The sequence below is a fragment of the Monodon monoceros genome, unplaced genomic scaffold, assembly GCF_005190385.1.
Source record: "Monodon monoceros isolate NGI ecotype Baffin Bay Population unplaced genomic scaffold, NGI_Narwhal_1 Super_Scaffold_12, whole genome shotgun sequence".
NCBI lineage: Eukaryota > Metazoa > Chordata > Mammalia > Artiodactyla > Monodontidae > Monodon > Monodon monoceros.
Window position 1 is genome coordinate 106,167,975 of NW_021703768.1, and position 19,816 is coordinate 106,187,790.

A 19,816-nucleotide genomic window follows, 5' to 3' on the forward strand; every position below is an offset into this window, starting at 1 on the left:
TCTCCTATTAATTTTCAATCCTATTCATTAAGGAATTTGTGGATGAAAAAGCAATTCCTTCCTGACCCTGGCCATATTTTGCACCATTGCCATGGCTCCATAGGATTCTCCTATGTCTTGCACTGTTCTAGCTTCAGACTTAAATGGTAGAATCACTTTTTTCAGGGCTTCTGTACTCACACAGAGAATTCTCAGTCTGTCTATCTGCAGTTGTTCAAAGTTCTCTCTCAAAGCACAAAGTTTATTTCATTGAGGTTCTATAGCAGATTCTACTCTGCTACTGTATAGGACAGTGCTGGGACTTTAGAGAGTCACTTTTTTCCAAAGCATCCTCTGCAAAATTACCCATAACTGCTCATTCTTATAGCTTTTCCCTCTGCTATGGTGCCGTGCTAGATCTCCCTCTCTCCTTCCTTCTCTCCCTTTGTCCCTCTGTACTTCTATCTATTCTGTACTGCAGGGGCCAGATGGGCTATCCTGACAGACAGTGCAGCTTTCAGGTGGGGTAAGTCCAGACAAAGGACTCCCCATTGAATAGTAGTCATTTACCCTATTTCTTCCTGTTTCACATTATCTACTTCTTCTCTAGATATTCTTGGACCACACAGACATATGCGTACACATGCAGAGATACACACACCTGCACTCCTATCCCATCCCTGCTCCGAGATGATAATTCGAAGATTTAAGCTGTCCTATTGGCTTTACAAACATTTATTAAACCAGCCATTAACACAGAATCATTTTTAAGAGCTTATTTTTCAATTTTAATTGAAATTCTTCCTTGGCAACTTTCTTATTTCCCCCATATGGGAGACTCATTCATATGTAGATATGTAACTTTGTGGTTTATCATCAATAGGGTTCATAAACTCCGGGAAGCTGAAAAAAACTAAGAAAGTATTACCCAAGTTATTTCTGCTCACCCTTTGGCTGTTTTTCTATAAGAAAAGATTGACAAGTAGTTTGGGGGGCTACTAATTAAGGAGGGAGATACTAAATAAGCCATTCACTCCTACCATTTATCTGCCAAAGAAGATTGAGTCATAATCACCATCGTCGCCTCCAATTTCATGCAACAAGATCTGACACTTACCATGTACCCACTACCGAGGAATATAGATGTAGAATGGGCTGTTATACCAGGTTTAAGAAACTTAAACACCAACTTGTAAACTAACAACACATTAAGTCCCAAAATCGTTTAGAATATATGCCCAGAAGTCCAAAGTCCCTAATACAATCATAGAATCCTAGAGTCAGGAAAGTTTTTCATTGATTATATAGACTGACATTTTTGTTTTATAAATGAAGAGGCTGACACACAGAGAGGCTGATTTGTCCAAGATTTTAGGAAATTATTGCAGTGGCCACCCAAGTAGTGTAGGCCCTAAGCCCTCCCTCCCTCCCTCCCTGTGCATCTTTTGGGAGCTGCCCTCTCTTTCCATGCTGAATCATAAAATTCACTTTTTGGCTCTTACACACTATTAATTTATCCAAGGGTATATTTTAGAATGTACGAATATATATTTTTTCTGGTCTGTGATGTATATATGTAGACATTTCAGAAATGTTGACATTCCTGGCATTAAACATCACTGTGTGCTAAAAAGTACATGCCACTACAAAGATTTCTTCTTATTTAGATTTTAAAAGTCTCTTCAAATGATAAACAAATATCAAAGCCAAATATGGTTTTTTTGGGGGGAGGGGTATTTTTATTTATTACTTGTTTGTTTATTTATTTATACTATTGGAGTACAGTTGCTTTACAATGTCGTGTTAGTTTCTGCTGTACAGCAAAGTGAATGAGTTATACGTATACACATATCCCCTCTTTTTTATATTGCCTTCCCATTTAGGTCACCACAGAGCACTGAGTAGAGTTCCCTGTGCTGTACAGCAGGCTCTCATTAGTTCTCTAGTTTATACATAGTAGCGTATACATGTCAACCCCAGTCTCCCAGTTCCTCCCACTTCCCCCCCCCCCAACCTTGGTAACCATAAGTTTGTTCTCTACTTCTGTGACTATTTCTGTCCAAGCCAAATGTGAACCTAAACTAATTCTGCATGAGTTCTTTAGCCAAAAAATAATTAACTCAATTTCCCCAATATCAAAATGTCACCATGCATGACTTCTTCATCTTTTTCAAAACCAATAAATTCCATCCAAAACAACCAGTTTCTTATTCTGCTAGAATTTTAATACCAGTGTGGCTATTACTAGATGTTTCCTATAAATCTGATTTTTATGATTTGCTTTATTTTAAGCTGTCTTCCAGACAATGATTATTTAATTTATTGGAACTCTTGCTAGGGAAATAGCTGCAATATGAAACTCATAATAATTGGGAAAGGTCTTTATTTCTTCATTATTCATTCATTCATTTGCTGGTCTGCCTCACTTCCTTTCACTTCTGTCAGAAAATCACTGTCATAAATTGTGTTGCTTTAAATGCATTACAATGTTATAAGCTTAAAAGTCAATTGTATAGCCCACCCACTGGTTCAGAGATGAGATTTTTGTAATTAAATATGAGCCAGTGAGGGATATTTGCTGAGGCTTATGGGAAAGAAAATCCTCCTACTTTTCTGTGTTGATACAGGTAGACGCTCTCTTTGACATTAGACAGAAGGAGGTTTATCCCTGGAAGACAGTGGCAATCATCTGGCTACCAGAATACTACCAGGCTTAGGAAGAAGCTGACATTATAAAGAAAAAGCAGAGAGGCCAAAAGATCTCCAGTTACATTCCTGGGACTACTAGTTTAAGTCTTGCCTGAAACTAGTCCTATCTCAATACATTCCGTCTATTACGTAAGCCAGTTAGAGTTGGGCTTTCAGGTTTTTTGCAACAAAAATAGTACTGAATGCCACATTACTATTGGCATTTTGTATAACAATTTTATTCACTATGGCAGACACTATTAGTCACCTACACACACCAAAAAAACAAAAACAAAAACGCTATTCTTCTTCCTTCTTAATGGAATCCCAGTTTTATTAGTAATTAGGTAGATAATGTGTTTCAAAGGTCCTCCCCACCCACCCTAAAATGTTACGGTTTATTAGTCCCCAATAATGGGGATTCTATTTCTGCATCAAGGGCTGCTTTAGGAATGTGATATGATCATAGACAAAGACATGTAAGGTAAATCTGCTGTGGGCATCATGGAAGACTTCCTAACTCTTAAAGACTTTCCTTTGTCTTCCAACTTTTAGACAATGCCCTGTAAAGAACAGCTACCTTGCAAATAGGAGGGAGAAACAAGAGAATCTAGGAGAAGCCAACCTGGCTTCTGTGAGCCACAGAATGAGCTAACTTTGGAATTCCCCAGACTTCACTGCAATAATAAACTCCCCATTGTCTAAGTTGCTGCGAGTCACATGTCCTGTTATTCCAAGCTGAAATCACCCTGACTGATATATTCACAGACGATATTGATTCTTTGAAGCTAATCTCAAGTCAAAATCACCTTACACGATTGACTAAATCCAATCTGAGTCTTTAGAAAAACAGAAGCTTTTACAATTTTAGGCACACTTTCTCATTTGAAGGTTCACTTTAAGTGGTTTAAAGAATAGAAGTTACCAAATAATACATAATACAGATTAAATTTAAATAATTTCTATATCTTAAACCAGAGACAAAATGAGAACTTGGCCTGCTGAAAACGAACGTGTCACTAAGCATTTGTTTACCCAGGTGGTTAGAACCTTAGAGACACTGGGAGGGTCCTCTTGGAAAGTGGCCAGAACAAATGCTCACAAGTCTTAATGGTAATCCTGCTGCCAATTCCTAGGATTCCTGTTATCTTAGCATTTTTCTGATCAGGAATTAATAATAGATGAAAACAAAAAAGAATGAGACACCTGGCTTGTTATTTTATTCTTGTAAAGCCAGGAATATTCCATAATCAATTGAGAAGTGCTCAGAAAATGACCCTTATGGATATGTTGTGACCCCAGATCAGGAGGATATGCTAATGGGCCAAGGCTTGCATGGATTTACATGAATACCTGACAGCAGAGGGGGAGTGGAGTGATGAAATTGAAAAGTGGCCTGCATATTTCAGATCTGGTCCTATATGAGGATTCTAGTGGCATCAGTCATAATAACAGAAACAAAACATAAAGATTTACTCTGCTTTGTTATGATTGCTAAACAAGTGCTTAGTAAAATGACATAAAGTAAGTGCTCTATAAATGTTCATTCTTTCCCCACTTCCCTTCCCCCCGCCCCTTTTCCTTCTCTTACAAGTATGGAGGAAGGGGCTATGGAAAAAATAAAAAAGTGAAATCAGAGTTATGGAAGTTCTCTGACATCTCTAAAAGTTATAAATATTATTTTTCCAAAGTTTATGTACAATACATCCAAAATATATACAAAATTTCCTAGTATCAGGATGGAAGCATTTTGCTAAGTGTTTCACTAGTCTCCTAGACAATTTTTTGTGCTTCTCTAAAGTGCCTTGGACTTAAGCCCAACCTGAAAATAACTCCTTTACCATTAGCTTTGATCATGTTCTCAAGGCATATAATTTACATGACAGCATAGGTGACTAATGAGAAAACATCTATGAATTTGCACGAAATATCAGAAGATTTCCTAAATAAAGAACAGCTTGTTTGAGTTCCCTCTTGGGGAATTTCTCCAATGCTTTTGAATTATCTTTTGTAATTTCAAGATGAAATTACATCTTGAAATTTCAAAAAAATAAAATCAAGCTGATAAAATTGGAATGGCATTCCACTGGGAGGAGGAATTGAAAGAATCATGCTCCACAGGCTGTCCTCAGGAACAGGGCATTTTTATGCTGCCAGTTTAACTTAACAGAGGCACGTCTGGTCCCCACCCATCCCTGAGTCAGGTACCGTTAACTGTTAATAACTTACTATTGTCTAATTTCTGTGAAATTTAAACTAACACCAATTGCACAAAATAAAAGTGAAAGAAAAAGTTAATAAAAATAAAGGTAGGTACAATTACTTGTATAGGAGGTAAGACTGATAAGCAGTATTTGTTTCTGTTATTCCTCTCAAGTGTACAAGGGCCTCCCTCCTTTCATATTTTCTTACCCATTTCAATTCTACTATTGCCTCTCATGCACTTAAACCACTTTTATGGTTCGTTCCCTAAAACGCACTTTTCACTTGGTCTCTTCTTAATTGGACCCTGTAGATTCCAGCAATAAATGTCCAAGTGCTCAGGTGTACCACTCTAAAGCCCATATGTATCACCTGATAAGCTGTCCCCAGCAGCGTGTTAGTTCCTTTTGGCCATAAAGGACTAAACCTGAGGGGCAAATAGTGGAGTTTGGAAAAGCCCTTGATAAAATAGTACCTCACAGAGATTTAAAAACTAATTTTTGAATAAGAATTACAAGGCCACAGAGGTGAAAGACATTGCAGGAGCGTCTTGCCTGACCTCATGGGTATGGAGACAATTAGTCAGAGTTAAGCATTCTTTAGAGGTTTGAATCTACAGGACTTTGTGACAAGATGGATGGAAGAGGATGGGAGTAAAGGAGGAATCTAAAGTAACTCTCAGGTTTCTGTCCTTAGCAAGTAGATGCATGGTGATGCCATTTTACTCAGCTAGGAAATACTGGAAGGAGATCAGTTTTGTACGTTAGAGACTGAGTTCAGCTGGGGACATATTTTATCTGAGATGTTTATGAGATATCTCAAGAGAGGAGTCCAAGGTCCAGAGCTCATGGGTGACCTAGCGTTGTAAATTTGGGCATCGTTCACACAAACAGATTACAACCATGGCCACAGGAGTAAATGAAATTATCTATAGAGAGAAAGAAGAAAGTTTAAGACCAGGAATGTAAGGATCTCCCTGCAGTAATTGCTCTGAGGAGAAGTCCACAAAATGAGACCAAAGGAGTATTCAGAAAGTTTGGAGGAAAACAGAGCATCATATTATAGAAGTCAAGTGAAGAGTGCTTTTAAGGGGGGCTGTCAACAGTGGCAAGTGCTCAGAGGTCATTCAAGATGAACACTGAAGCAAGTCCACTGGATTCAGTGACATTAGTAACTTCAGCAAATCCTAGCTTAGTAATGTCATTAAAAGCAAAAGCTAGAGTGCTTTTAATGTGTTAATGTGAGGCAGGTATGCGGAAAGGGAGTCACAGTGTAGACAACCTTTCCAAGAGATGTATCTGTGAAGGGGGTAATACAGTGGTAGAGCAACAGCTGAAGAGGCTCCAAGTAGTAAAAAGATATTATTTCCTTTCTAAGACGGTAGCAACTGAGTTACATTTAAATGCTAATCGCTTGGAGCCAGTAAAAAGTTAACATTGACAAGGAAGAGGGACTAACAATGGCATAAGATTCCGTAGGATACGGGAGGGCCTGGAATCCAGACCTCTATCCATTTGGGAACCCTGAGTTTCCCTTAGTTGAAATCCAAGTCCCCTGGCTAAGCAGCTTCTGGGCCTCCGATAATGGATAGATTTTTCTCATTACTCACCAGATATCACCTGGGGTGGAGGAGGATAAGGAATTGGATCAGAAATTGAGGGTGATCAGATACCAAGGATGGTAGATTCTTGCTAAAGTAACTTAGCAGGAGGCTTGCTACAACTGGACTCTTGAGGACAAGGCTCAAGGATGACGTCTAGTCAAGAAAACGGCCCCGAGGAGCCTGACTAAAGTTGGGTCAAGGAGAGAGTCTTTGCCACTGTAGTATTTTTTTTGCAATTTATTACACCTTATGCATAGATTCCTTAACTCCAGTCAAGAAGTACTGAGGCCAGACCTAGCACCGTATCTAGGGGACTGGAAAAATTCAGTGGTGCCATCACAGTCATCCCAGGGCTAATCAATCAAAAGGGAGAAAATGAGGGGCAAGGTGAGAGGGAAGAAAGAGAGCTGTGTGCTGTGAAGCAGAGCTGTACAAGTCGCTCAAAATTTTGCATAGGAAAATGACTGCACCCAAGGGTCCTGTTGTCACAGACATGTAATGGCAGTGTCAAGTCAGTGACACTAAAATGACTTCTGCCTCCTCTCCACAAACCCCGTTCCCCTACATAGTTTACACAAGCAAAGTCCTGGTCAACAAAAATGACTCCTTTAGCCCATCTTTCTCCACAGCTAGTTTTCATTAGCAAACATAACCCTGCCAATACTATTATTATTACAGCATCATTTTATTTCTCAATGCCATACAACACCAGAAACTATATTATCTTTTGAAAATTAACACAAACAAAGTAAATTGGTATTCCTCATTTGATAAGGACTTAGGCTCATATAACCCCGGTGCACCCAGGAAGAAAAGCAGGAAAGTCTAACTGCTGGTCACTCTAGTGCAACACGTGGTTCAAATGATGCAAATCATCTTTATTTTATTCCTCCAAGTGACTTTCAGTCCATATGGATTCACTTCAGAAGAATCCATATGGATTCCACTTCAGATAAGCATAGAAATTGTCCTTCATCTATTGTCTCTTCCTTTTCTTCCTTTCTCCCAAACTCCTGGGTCTCCCGTTCCCTTGAATTTTCTGTTTCCCTACCAGGAGTCATATTTACCTTTCAGCCTCTGGCCAGGCTGTCCGTCATTGTGTTCATCCATTATTATCTTCTGAGGAGCCAGACCTATGGGAGGGGACTTCAGGTCTGCTCATAGGAAGAGGTGAGAGAGATTCCAAAACACCTTTCTTCTGCTTAGATTGATTTCCTCTTGGCATAACTCAGGTGCACTGTTATGCTGACAATGCTCATGTGTCTTATCAAAGAACCCCTCTGTAGAACAGTCTGCTGTGATCTGAGACCCTGAAGTGGGTGGGAAGGAACCATGCCCCGAAAGGGACTGATGGAGTAAGTTAACTTATGCTGTCCTACCCTCGCCCTAGCAAAACCTTTGCCCTACTGGTGTAGGTAGGAGGTGGAACACAGCATTACATTCTGCCCACCCAGCAATTTCTGGCCACTGGGTGTTCCCCCCTCCATCCTGTCCCAGCCTATAGTCATTTTGCGGCCCCATCTTTGAGACATCCTCACTTGCTTTCCCATACAAATACTCTCCCTCACCTCCCAAGCTAGTGCCAAGGTATTCACACGTCTTTCTGCGACAATGTTCTTATCAGTTTTCTCGGACATATCACAACTCCAGCAAGCTCCAAGAAGAAAACCCTGGATTCAGATCTGCAGAGGGGATTCACTTGCTCCCTATATGGCCATGACGGCTGTTAAACACTTATGGAAGCTGGGGGTCACCATGCTTCCACTCCAAGGTTTGATCTCTCCCTTCCCTTCCCTTCCCTTCCCCTGACTCACTCCTCATGGGAAGGAAAAGAGAGACTCCTCTCCACATCAGCTTTTGAGGAAATGGATCCATCCATGCCCTGGGAAACAGAAGCAAAAACAAAAACTCCCAGACACTCACCATTTTCTCTGGGTATTCTGGAGATAATTTAGCCACGTTAGAACTGGCAAGATGAGATTTAAGACAATTAGAGGAGGAACAGGGCTGCGAGGACCATGGATGCATTGGGTCAGCTAGTTACATTTGCAGGCAGAGCCCTTTCGGGTAAACAGGGAGCGACACAAAGAGCACATCAGATGTGACGTCTCTCCTCTAGCTGTGTGCACAGCAGCCTTGTCAAGAAGGGGCTTGCCTAGGGGACTCCTGGCCTGCCTCTTAGGATTTCACCAAAAGCTTTGTTCGCTACGTCTACTGTAGGTCAGCAGAAATTCAAGTGCGAAAACCAGCTGATCATCAGAATTACCCAGGGAGCTTCATAAAAATATAGATTCCCAGACATCCTCCTAGATTCACCTGAGCAGAGTTTCAGCAGTGAGGCCCTGGATTCTCCATATTGACAGGGCTTGCCAGGTGCCAACTTGGAAAACCATTTTTTTTTTTTAAAGACATTTTTATTGCCAAGGTAAACCCACATATACCAAAATCTGTTTTCAGAATTTACCTTTTCAAAAGGGAGAAGAATGAGAATGGTTATCCCAGGTTTTAGATTAATATATAATGTATTTATAGTAAGAGGAGAAATCTTATGGACATATATATATATATACATATATGCAAATATATACAAAAAACTAAAAATGTGGAAATATTAGCATCATTAGACTATGTTCAGTGATGATATGGTATTGCTATTATAATTTCCTTGTAATTTTTTGTATGTTTTAAATAGTCAAAGTAAAAATACACTTCCAAGTGAAGGTTACTCAGTATTATGCATTTGTCCTAATCCATTTAATCATTCCCGTAATGATCGATGCTGAGGTAGTATCTAGTTCGCAATTTAAACCCTCAGAGCTTTGGGGAAAAGCTCACTTTTATGAGCTCACATCATCAGGAAGTACAGCATCCCTTCATTTTCTACACAGTGAACTAATTTCAAGTTTGCCCTCTTATGATGCCAGGAGGGAAAGAAGTTCTAATACGTCCCTCAGAGATCTGTTCTTGCCTGAGTTAGGTTACAGTTCGTGGATTTTCCAGACTGTGGAGGACGTGGTGACTACAGAAAGAAGGTCATATTTGTCAGTAAAATACTTTTTTTCTGCAAGAATTCAGCAGACATGTCCACCACCTAGTGCCCATGGTGCTTCCAAGAGGCAGTGTGGAACTTGGAAACAGTCCTTCACTTAGTGGAATACGGAAGATAACCACTGCCCACAAGAAAATCAACCTCCATGTTGGTTTCCAAGTGGTTTTTCCTTTCACCTGCTTTAGTTTTGCCCCTGACAGGATGATTTCCTTATTCATTGTTCTTTAAGTTGCTTTGATCTGCATCAAAAAAGGAGGCCTGGATCAGGTTCAGAATGCTATTTTCTTCCTTCTGAAGCCCAAGCCCTGGTGAGCTTTGCAGAGTGTTCAGAAGAGCCTGAAAATCCTGGAGGGTCCTCTTCCTGGGGATCAGGATTCAAAAAAGTTTGTACCTTTTACTGACAATCTGTGGATGGCAGGAGTTGACCTAAAGGCTTCTTGAGGTTTCTATATATTGCTGGTGCTGTTGGCTGAGGGCATGACTCTGTGTGCTGTGGCCACCCGTCTGCCTCAGTGGGTCCCTTTTTGAGGATCCCACTCTGCAATCAGAGCCTGGCAGCACTCATCCCACCACTGCAGAAAGTAAGATGTGTCCACCTGGCCCAGATCCTGTGGTGGTTGTTTTCTGTGCTCAGCTTGAGGCTGAGAATAGTCTTCCAACTGCAGTAGTCAGTCTGTTCTTGGTGATCCTGGCGTTCTTCTTGGTATTGGGGCCAGAAAGGATACAGAGCATCTGGGTCTCCTCCTATAGTCAGCAGTACTGGCACATAATTCCCAAGTGTTAGAGTAGAGGAGAGCTCTCTCCTCCCTGCACAGCCTGCATGGGCTGCATCATGACACTTTGTCCTTGGATCACACAAGGGACAGAGGATACGTGGGATGGGAGAAAGGTAGAAATGGTTGGTTCCTGCTGAAAGGACTGGAGGAAGGAAAATGATGAGATCTGCCTGGGAGAGTGCATAGGTCAATCTCGTGCTGCAGAGCTGTCAGACCAGGTCTCCCATTTGGGCCATCCACAAGGAATTCACAGTCTCACTTCTGCTCTGCCCAGGGTACAGAGATCTTGGGTCCTGAAACCACATTTGAATTCTCGATTCTGGAATGCCTGTTTGGCTAGTGTTTTCCTGTTTGCAGTATCAAGGAATTGGTTTCTCTTGAAGGCTTGAACTAGAATGTTTGATTGAGATCTTGGGACGGATGTCTGGTCTCGTGTGGCTCCTTTTGGTAAGTATTCTTGAGTATAAGGCTGAGGCTGGTTCTGTCCATGGATTTGGTCTTCTCCTAAGGAGGAGCTGAACCCCTATCTTCTCTGTCTTGCTCTGTGGTTTTTAAACCAAATCTGAATTTTAAATTCTGGAATGCCAATTTCCTTGGCCATTTGTTTCCTGTTTGCTTTTTCAGGGTAAGGATCATGTTCAAGCCACGCTTGCAGGATATTCTTTTGACCCTAGTTGTAAATAATCTTGCCTTGCCAGGTTTCTTTTTGTAATAGTATGTCACTTGCAGTGCTGGTCAAATCCAGATTCTGCAAAGATGAATGGACAACTCGGAAAACCATTTTTATAGCTTATAGAATCTAAGCCATAGATCTGGAAGAGATCTACTCTAACTTTTCCACTTTTCTACTAAAAAAAAATTAAACTCGGAAAAGTTAATTGCAATGTTGTACAATCATAACAGCTTATTTTCTTTAAAAATTGCAGTAGTGAAAAATTTTGTTTGAAGAAAAAATGTGCCTGGTGAAAAAACCAAGGGACCAGCCTAGTGATATACCAATTGAAACCTCTGGACCTATCATTGCCATGGTGATTTTGTATCATTTATGCACTTAACTTTCATTCATTTATTCACTTAACAAATGAGTATCTACTATGGGCCAAGGCTGTTTTAGGAAAAGAAGATGCAGTAGTGAAGCTACTCTGCCCTCACCGAGCTTTTATTCTAGTGGAGAAGAGAGACTAGCAACAAGATAAAAATAAAATATAGAGTAGTCAGATGTAGCCTGTCAGTAAAACCAAAGTGGGGAACAGGGATTTGAAGTGTTCAGCAATGGGGGTTGGGTTGAAATTTCAGACACGATGGCCAGGGAAGGCTTCATTATATGAAGGTGACTTTGGAGAGAAAAGACCTGAAGGAATTGAGGGAATTGGCCATGTGTAGATCAGGGGTACAATTATCAGGCAGAGGAAAGAGCAAATGCAAAGCCCCTGGGGTGGGAATATGCTGGGTCTGGTAGGAATAGCGAAGATGTTGGTGGGAATGTAGCAGGGTGAATGAGGGGAGGAGGGTGCATAGCAGTTGTGTCAGCGAGGCACAGGGGGGCCAGATCACACGGGTCGGTGTAAGCACTTGGGTTTTTAGCCTACATGAAATGAAAAACTATTGAAGAATTTTGGACAAGAGAGTGCTTATACCCAACCTATGTTTTAATGGAACCTCTCTGGGCAGAGTTGAAGGCAGACTGAAAGGGCAGTAGCAGAAGCAGTGTGGCCAGGTATGAAGCTATTGCAGTACTTCAACTACATGTTCTGGGTGAGAGAGCATTAACCATCTCCATAAATGCTAAGCATGGATATCACAGTGTGTTTATGCTTCAGAGTGACAAAGGAAGGAGACTGGGAATCTGCAGTTCCCTCGGCCTGCTTGGCTCCCACACATGTCTCACGGTGAGAGCATCCTGCCGGCACAGGAGTGACAGTAGTGGTTAGTGAGTAGTGCTTTTCATTCTACCTGGTACCCAAACACTAAACAAGTCCTCAAAGCATCCATATCAGCAGACCCCACATGCTGGCTCTGGGGACTGGCGCAGGAACAGCACCTGCTTGAGGCCAAGGAGCTTGAAGCAACAAGTGCTTCCTACACAGTCTCTCTCACTCCTTGCTTTTCCTAAGTGTTTTTTTTTTTCATCAAGTGTTCTATAGGCTCTCTGATCCCTTTGCTCTCCGGAGCACTTCCCCATGTCATCAGGGCTACAGCCTTTCCATCAAGGTTTCAACTAAGTATGTTGTCCTTCCAAAGCACTTATTAAAACAGACAGATATTTTTAAGCTCTTAGGTATGGGACTGTTGGGCTGTTGCTGGGTGAAAATGTCTATTTTCTCCAGTCTACAATTGCACCTCAAATTTTTCCTCTAAAACACAATCCTGTTATAAGACAGGTCATCATTATGATATGGGGAGTTTTGTGATACATATCAAAACTTCCTAGCAAATATCAGACTGTTTTTTAATTATTTTAACTGAATAAACTTATTTGCCAGGTAATTCTGTTCTTATAATGCTACTTGGTTTTTTCCCAACTCAACAAATTTGCCAACTTCAAATGTATTCTAAGTGTTCAAATAAAAACATTGATGGAGGAGGATACACAAGTCTGCAGGATGTAAGACAAATCTGATTTTCAAGAGGTAAAACATTTGTGCTACAAGAATGCAAAATATAAGTGAATCGTTTTATTGCAGAGAATTACCATTCTCAAATGTTCATTGCAACAGTCTAGAGAAGGAGAGAAAATTAGGAAGGTTTTTGTCATTTTGGATTTTATCCAAGTAATGAGAGGGATATATTTACAAGGATGTGCCAGTTTTCAAGTCCAAGTATGGCAACAGATGAAATTGTACTCCCTCGTGGTTACTGTGAAATATACACAGCTTTCAAAACCAGCATGAAGGTGAGTCAGAGTGATGGGCATTTGAGCAGAGGAGGAAGCTGACATAGTCTTTTAGGCCAAACAGTAATCCTGGGTGCCTCTGAGGGGAGCGAGGTATTTAATCACCTCACCAGTGGGAGTCTTTCTTATTGAGTAAATACCTGGCAGCCTCAGCAGTCAGCTTGAAAGGCAGAGAGAAAAGTAAATGCCAACAGGTGAGTACCCAGTGGAGGTGCTTGTTTAAGCTAAATCCTGTGTGTCCTCTAGGGCCTAACTCAGTGTTGCCTCTCCTAGCCAACTGTGGAAATGTGACTGGAGCCAGCAGGCATCTGATTTATTCTCTATGTGCAGGGTCCCAGTTACCGAACTAATTATTGAATGAATGAATGAATGAATGAAAAAGATGACCATGAAGGATGCTTGAGATCTAACTGGGAAGAAGTGTGTTTCCCACTGTTAGAGGTATTGGAATCAGATGCTCGATCAGTGGTTCTTAGCATTTCTCTGTTCAATGAACATTTTTGGGTGGTGATATCAGTAAAGAGATCAAAAGGGGAACACCCCTTTTTAGAAAGAAATATTTATAAAAATTTTAAAAAGCTTTCCAGCCATTTGTTGGCCACTTTTCACACTACACCTCTTTCCTCTGATTAGCTGTAAGTTGTACCCTGCTCTCCTCCAGTCTGTCCATGACAGCCTTCCGCCTGTCAGACAGCTCTATAACAAAAGGTAGCTGCACTTGTGGCAAAATGCAAATTTCATTCTTTGATTACAATTGGCAGCCGACCCAGGAAGAGCTTGAGGGACACCAATGTCTGCAAGCCACTTAGAAAATCATCATTTAGGGATGCTGCAGAAATAATTCCTGTACAGGTGAGATCAGAGCACCCCCAAAGTGCACATTCCAACTCTAAGTCCCTAAGCTTCTCAAAGTACAATTACCTCTGCTGTTGTCAATTTAGTCATTTTTGACATGACTCTCATGTGACCCTGTGCTAAGAGCATGAAGGTTTTGAGGGTATAAAGAATGGGAGGCTGGAAATGGCCAAAGGCATTTTGTCCTTCAAGGGTGACTTAGAAACCTGAACCTAGCCTGGCCCAGCTGGAAGAAGGCTCCTATTGTCTGTCCTCTTTCTAAACCTGCACAATTATCACCACCCCTTCTCCTGCCTCCTCTTTGCCGTGACCCTAAACCCGCAGTCTCATTCCTGCTTCCCACCTTTGTAAGGCAGAAAGAGGGGAAATCCTGAAAAATAATGTATGCTTGTAAAAACCTCTACAATAGTAGCAATTGTGATGACGTCATACCCTGACTGTCGCTAGTCAGGTTTGTCCCCTCTGTCTGACAGAGAGAAGATTCTCTCTTGTCTCTGGGTCTCCTACTGCCTCTGTGTATAAGGTTAAACCTGAGATTATCTGGTCAGCAGACAGAATCCTCCACATCTCAGGCAGCCATGGCCTTGGCAAGACTATCTGAGCTTCTAGCAAAAGGCCATGGAAGACAACAGGTGTTTGAGATCTGGGGGCATGTAGAGCTGTCAGGACCTTAGGGACACACATCCCTTCCTATTACAGATGAGGGAGTTTGGAGTAGGGAAGAGCAGTGCAGACAAGATTATGTGAAGTTTAGTGGTAGAGTCTGAAAAACTTACTGGAGTGGCCTTGGGCTGTTTCCAATACAAATAGGATGTGAATCCTGGAGTCCCTCACTTTATTGAAAAGTTTAAAACACTTTAATTATTCATACGTGTTTAGAAACGGAACAAAAATATTTTTCTTATATGTGTAAAGAGATCATTTAATGGTAAAATATACTTGTATGAGAAATCTCCTTTTTGGCACACCCATTCTTTAGCTTGTCTCCTCATCGGCATTTTCATGTAATACATGAAAACATTACAGTAGAATTAAAGGTCTCATGCCATCTCTCCTTTTTTCAGCCTCATGTTTCTTCTCTACACTTTTCCCAATTATCTTCTCCCTGTGCTATGGGCAGAATTGTGTCCCCCACAAAAATCCATATGTTGAAGCCCTAACCCCCCAATGTACTAGTATTTAGAGATGGTGCCTTTGGGAGGTAATTAGGTTAGATGAGGTCATGAGGGCAGGGCCCTCTGAATGAGGTTAGTGCCCTCATAAGAAGAACCTGTGATCTCTTTCTCTACCACGTGCAGACACAGCAAGAAGGCAGCTGTCTGCAAATCAGGCTGAGAGTCCTCACCAGAACCCAACCACACTGACACCCTGATCTAGGGCTTCCAAGCTCTAGATCTATGACAATAAATTTCTGTTCTTTAAGATACCCAGTCTACAGTATTTTGTTGTGGTAGCCTGAGCTAACCAAGACACCCTGACTCTCTTTCATTGTCATTCTACTTTCTCCCTCTACTGCACTCTTCCGAGAGGGCAGAGACACAGGGTATAGACCTGGTGACTGTGATTGCCTATGTAAGGCCACCCTGCTGCATTTTTACCCCTTTATCATTAGAATTCAGTGAAAAAAGTATCTTACCTATATTGCGTTATTTTTTTAAAAAACAAATAAAAAAATATTTTTGACCAGTTTGCCTTTGGGAATGATGCTAAACTCCTTTCTTCCCTGTGCAATTGGTAGAAAATAACTTCTCCTAAAAAGAGAGGGAAAACTGGGGAAAGAAAATATTGAAGGAGAGGTCAATGAGAAAGGAGAATCTGACAGACGTAGACAAGGAGAGATGCTTCTGATGCCCCCTTTGTCCCTGAGCCTCACGGTGCCCAGCCCTCTCTATCCTGCCTGCCATTCCTTTCCTTAACATCTTCCCACTGCTGCTTGCTGCCATTTCCCTTCTATTCGTTCCTCTCCTGTTGAAACTCACTTCAACCCCTAAGAACCCATCCTCCCAAGCCCAGATTTCCATGCCTCTACCTTCTAGAGTAACAGAAGACATGATCTCTGTGCTAATAGTTGAGGACCAGCAATCCTCCCTCCCAAATAACAACTGTACATGTTAACAAGAGCCGTCGGCAGGGAACACATCCACCTTTGTTTCAAAGACTGCTCATCCAAACCTAAGTGTCCATCGATAGATGAATGGATAAAGAAGACTGGCACATATATACAGTGGAATATTACTCAGCCATAAAAAGAAATGAAATTGAGTTGTTTGTAGTGAGGTGGATGGACCTAGAGACTGTCATACAGAGTGAAGTAAGTCAGAAAGAGAAAAACAAATACCGTATGCTAAAACATATATATGGAATCTAAAAAAAATTTGTTCTGACAAACCTAGGGGCAGGACAGGAATAAAGACACAGACATAGAGAATGGACTTGAGGACACAAGGAGGGGGAAGGGTAAGCTGGGACGAAGTGAGACAGTGGCATATATACACTCCCAAATGTAAAATAGATAGCTAGTGGGAAGCAGCTGCATAGCACAGGGAGATCAGCTTCGTGCTCTGTGACCACCTAGAGGGGTGGGATAGGGAGGGTGGGAGGGAGACGCAAGAGGGAGGAGATATGGGGATATATGTATGCATATGGCTGATTCACTTTGTTATACAGCAGAAACTAACACACCATTGTAAAGCAACTATACTCCAATAAAGATGTTAAAAAAAATAAGAGTGCTCATCCAAAAGGAAACTCCAGCTCAGCACTATCCAATAGAACTATAATGAGAGCCACAAATGATACTTGAAATTTTCTAGTAACCACATTTTTAAGAAGTAAAAACAAACAAGTAAAATTGATTTAAAAAATATATTTTAGTGCAATGTATATCTAAAATATATCATTTTAATACAATCAATTTTTAAGCCTAATGAGATATTTCACGTTATTTTCAAACTGTCTTCCAAATCAAATGTGTATTTTATACCTGCAGCACATCTCAATTCAAACCAGCCACATTCAGTTGGTTAATGGCAGCATGTTGTGAGTGGCTACCGTATTGGGCAGCACAGCTGTAGTCAGAGAAAAGGAAAGGTGAGGCCCAGCATATCAGCAAATGAGGAAGCCCCCCCCCATCCTATGGACTCTCTATTCTGGGCTTGAAAGCACAGGCCTCTTGAAGAGGGCACAAATTAAATGCTTCTTTGCGATTTGAGATTTTTTTCATTGCTTTTTAAGAAAGATACCCAAACTACCATCTCCTTATATATTATCATTAGAATCTCATATGTTCAGAGCAAAGATTTCTCCATAGATTCTTGAAACATAGTACATTGCTGACAGTAATTTCTAAAAGCAGAGAACAGCCTGATCTCCCCTCTCATCACATTTGTGAAGCCAAAGCATTGTGTCCAGTGTGCAATGCAGTGCTCAAGCTTTCACCCCGTGACTTCTCGAGAAAATGATGGCCACAAATTAGTTTTATTTGCTGAGAAATGGGTGATTCCCTGCCTGCACGGGCTATCACAACAAAGCTGCCCCAGCTTTAACAGGTGTATAGGTACACAATAGTAGCAGCCCTTTGTACCCTGGACTTAACGTTATGTTTCTTTCAGGTGCAGCTGTGGGTTTGCTTTCACTGCGGTTTGAGTAGAGGCTGGACCTTCAATTACAGCAATTAGCTGTAGACACCATGTGTCAAGTTCATTCATATGCTATTAGCTCAATTAATCCTACCATGGTACCCAAGCCCTTGATGTTCCTTACTTTTTATAGCTGAAGTCTGCCTTTTATACAACGTAGAGAAATTATTTTAATGGTAGAAATTTCAGGATGAGTGATGTGGAGGGTGGTACTGCTAAAATCTAGTAGAATGAGGTTGCCTTTCAGTAGTTAAATTTTTTTGACCATCTAGTGATATTTGTTTTCAAGGATTTCCTGCTTCCAGTCACTAATATTTTATCTCTTTGACACAGCCTCTCTCTCCTTCCTTACTCAGACCTTTATCCTTATCTGAGGGGTTACCTTATAGAAATTGATAAAGATAAGTTTTTATATTCAGGAGGCATTTGTGATTTTATTGACATGCTGAAAAGTATTCAGACCTAAAAGAAATTAATCTCTATACCCTGCTACAGAGTTTTCCTGATCACCTCAAATTACACCCCTGCCAACTCTAAAGCTGACCTGGGTTAAGAAACTAGTCTTTTCTCATTATCACTTTTCCCAAAAGGGACAATGGCAACTTTTTTTTTTCCCAGTCAAATTAAAATTCACATTGAAGTGTATTTCTACTTGATTGTAGCTCTTGTGAAGAATTATGAAGAAAAGATAACACGAAATCTGGGATGGCTACTGTTTGTAGATTGGATTTTCAAGGACAGCTCATTCCCATGGTTAATTGAAAGTTAAATGCGTATAAACAAGAGTTGGCAAAGACTGATTCTCCTCCCTCTCCAGAGGCTTCTAAGATTTCTTTTCACGAGCACCCAGAGTCCTTCCCCACACTGGTCCAGATTCCGTTCTCAGTATATCTGGCCAGATGACGCAACATCTGTGTTCTCTTTTAAGAACGTGAGAAATGAAACTTTTTCATCTTCCCTTTCTTTGAGTTCTGGGAAATCCAATTAAAACTGTTCAGATTTTCCTTTTCTTGTTTGCTTTAGAAGACAGCTCACTGGAAGAGGGCTGTGGTGGTCTCCTGCCTGTGGAAGAAGGTGACCGAAAAATCAACCTGATTGTGGAGTTGTCGACCCAGGTTTCCCATCAGACTGAGAAGATCACTCAGCTGGAAGAAATTTTAGAAGAAAAGGAAAGGAAGATTCAGCAGCTGGAAGCCGAGCAGGAGGCCCATCCTTTCCCAGAGGTCAAAGACTCTCCAGAATGTTTACAAGAGGCCAATTTTCTTTAATTTTCTTTAATAATAGCATCACTCCTGTGGTCTATGACGAGGATATTCAAAGATTCTCAGTAAAAAAAAAACAATAAAAGTTTATTAAGTGTCATCAAGGTAAAGTCCAGAGCCCAAGCAGACTCACTGGCAAACTCAAGTTCAAGTTCATGGGTTTGACCTATTCTATAAGGTTCATATCGGAAGGAAACAAAACAAAGGGAAGTCCTCAGACGCAAACACTGAATGTTTCTCCTTTAGACATTTGTCACATAATCCACACAGCTGTAGAATACTTTGTTTTCAGACATTCCTGATAACAGAGGGAGAGGAAAAAACACAAAGCTAGAGAGATGGTCAAAGAACTTAGCATTATCCTCTCACCAGAGGTTTGTCACACTGCAAGGGAAGGGTGGCATGAATCCCATTTTATTATGCAGCTCAACTGTGAACAGAAAGCAGTCATGGAGGGTGAGCTTCAAACTGGGGAATGTTGGGGTACTGGGAGCAGAATCATTGCCAACAGATTAAATAGCCATGAGGTCTGTCTTTTCATATCCTCTAGAATATATTTCTCAATGGCATGTATTTTATTAGCATTTAGCAAGGGTAGAAATGAAGTAAAACCAAACCAATCAAAAGAAATAAAGAATGGATGAATCAGAGCCGCAGTCCTTTGGGAGAAGCGTCCTGGGACAACACCTCCTTGGGAAAACACATAACACTGATTTTTCCCTTACGAGCAACATTAAGACCAAAGCAAAATACACCATTACAATTGTACCGAGGAGCTGTGGATGGCACAAAATAACTTCAGGAAAAATAGAGGATGGGCAAAGGAAAGCTGCCCTGTAATTAATGGAGTAGAAGACCTCATATCATATCC

The 19,816-nt window shown here is 41.0% G+C and overlaps 1 protein-coding gene across 1 annotated transcript in view; it reads left to right on the forward strand.

Moving 5' to 3' along the window:
• The window catches only part of CCDC192 (coiled-coil domain containing 192), a 196,153-nt gene extending 177,202 nt beyond the window's left edge, over positions 1-18,951 (forward strand). The window contains exon 7 of the mRNA XM_029217869.1: positions 18,707-18,951. Coding sequence (XP_029073702.1) covers positions 18,707-18,951 — 245 coding nt within the window. The remainder of the gene's footprint in view (positions 1-18,706) is intronic.
• Positions 18,952-19,816: the final 865 nt, after the last annotated feature.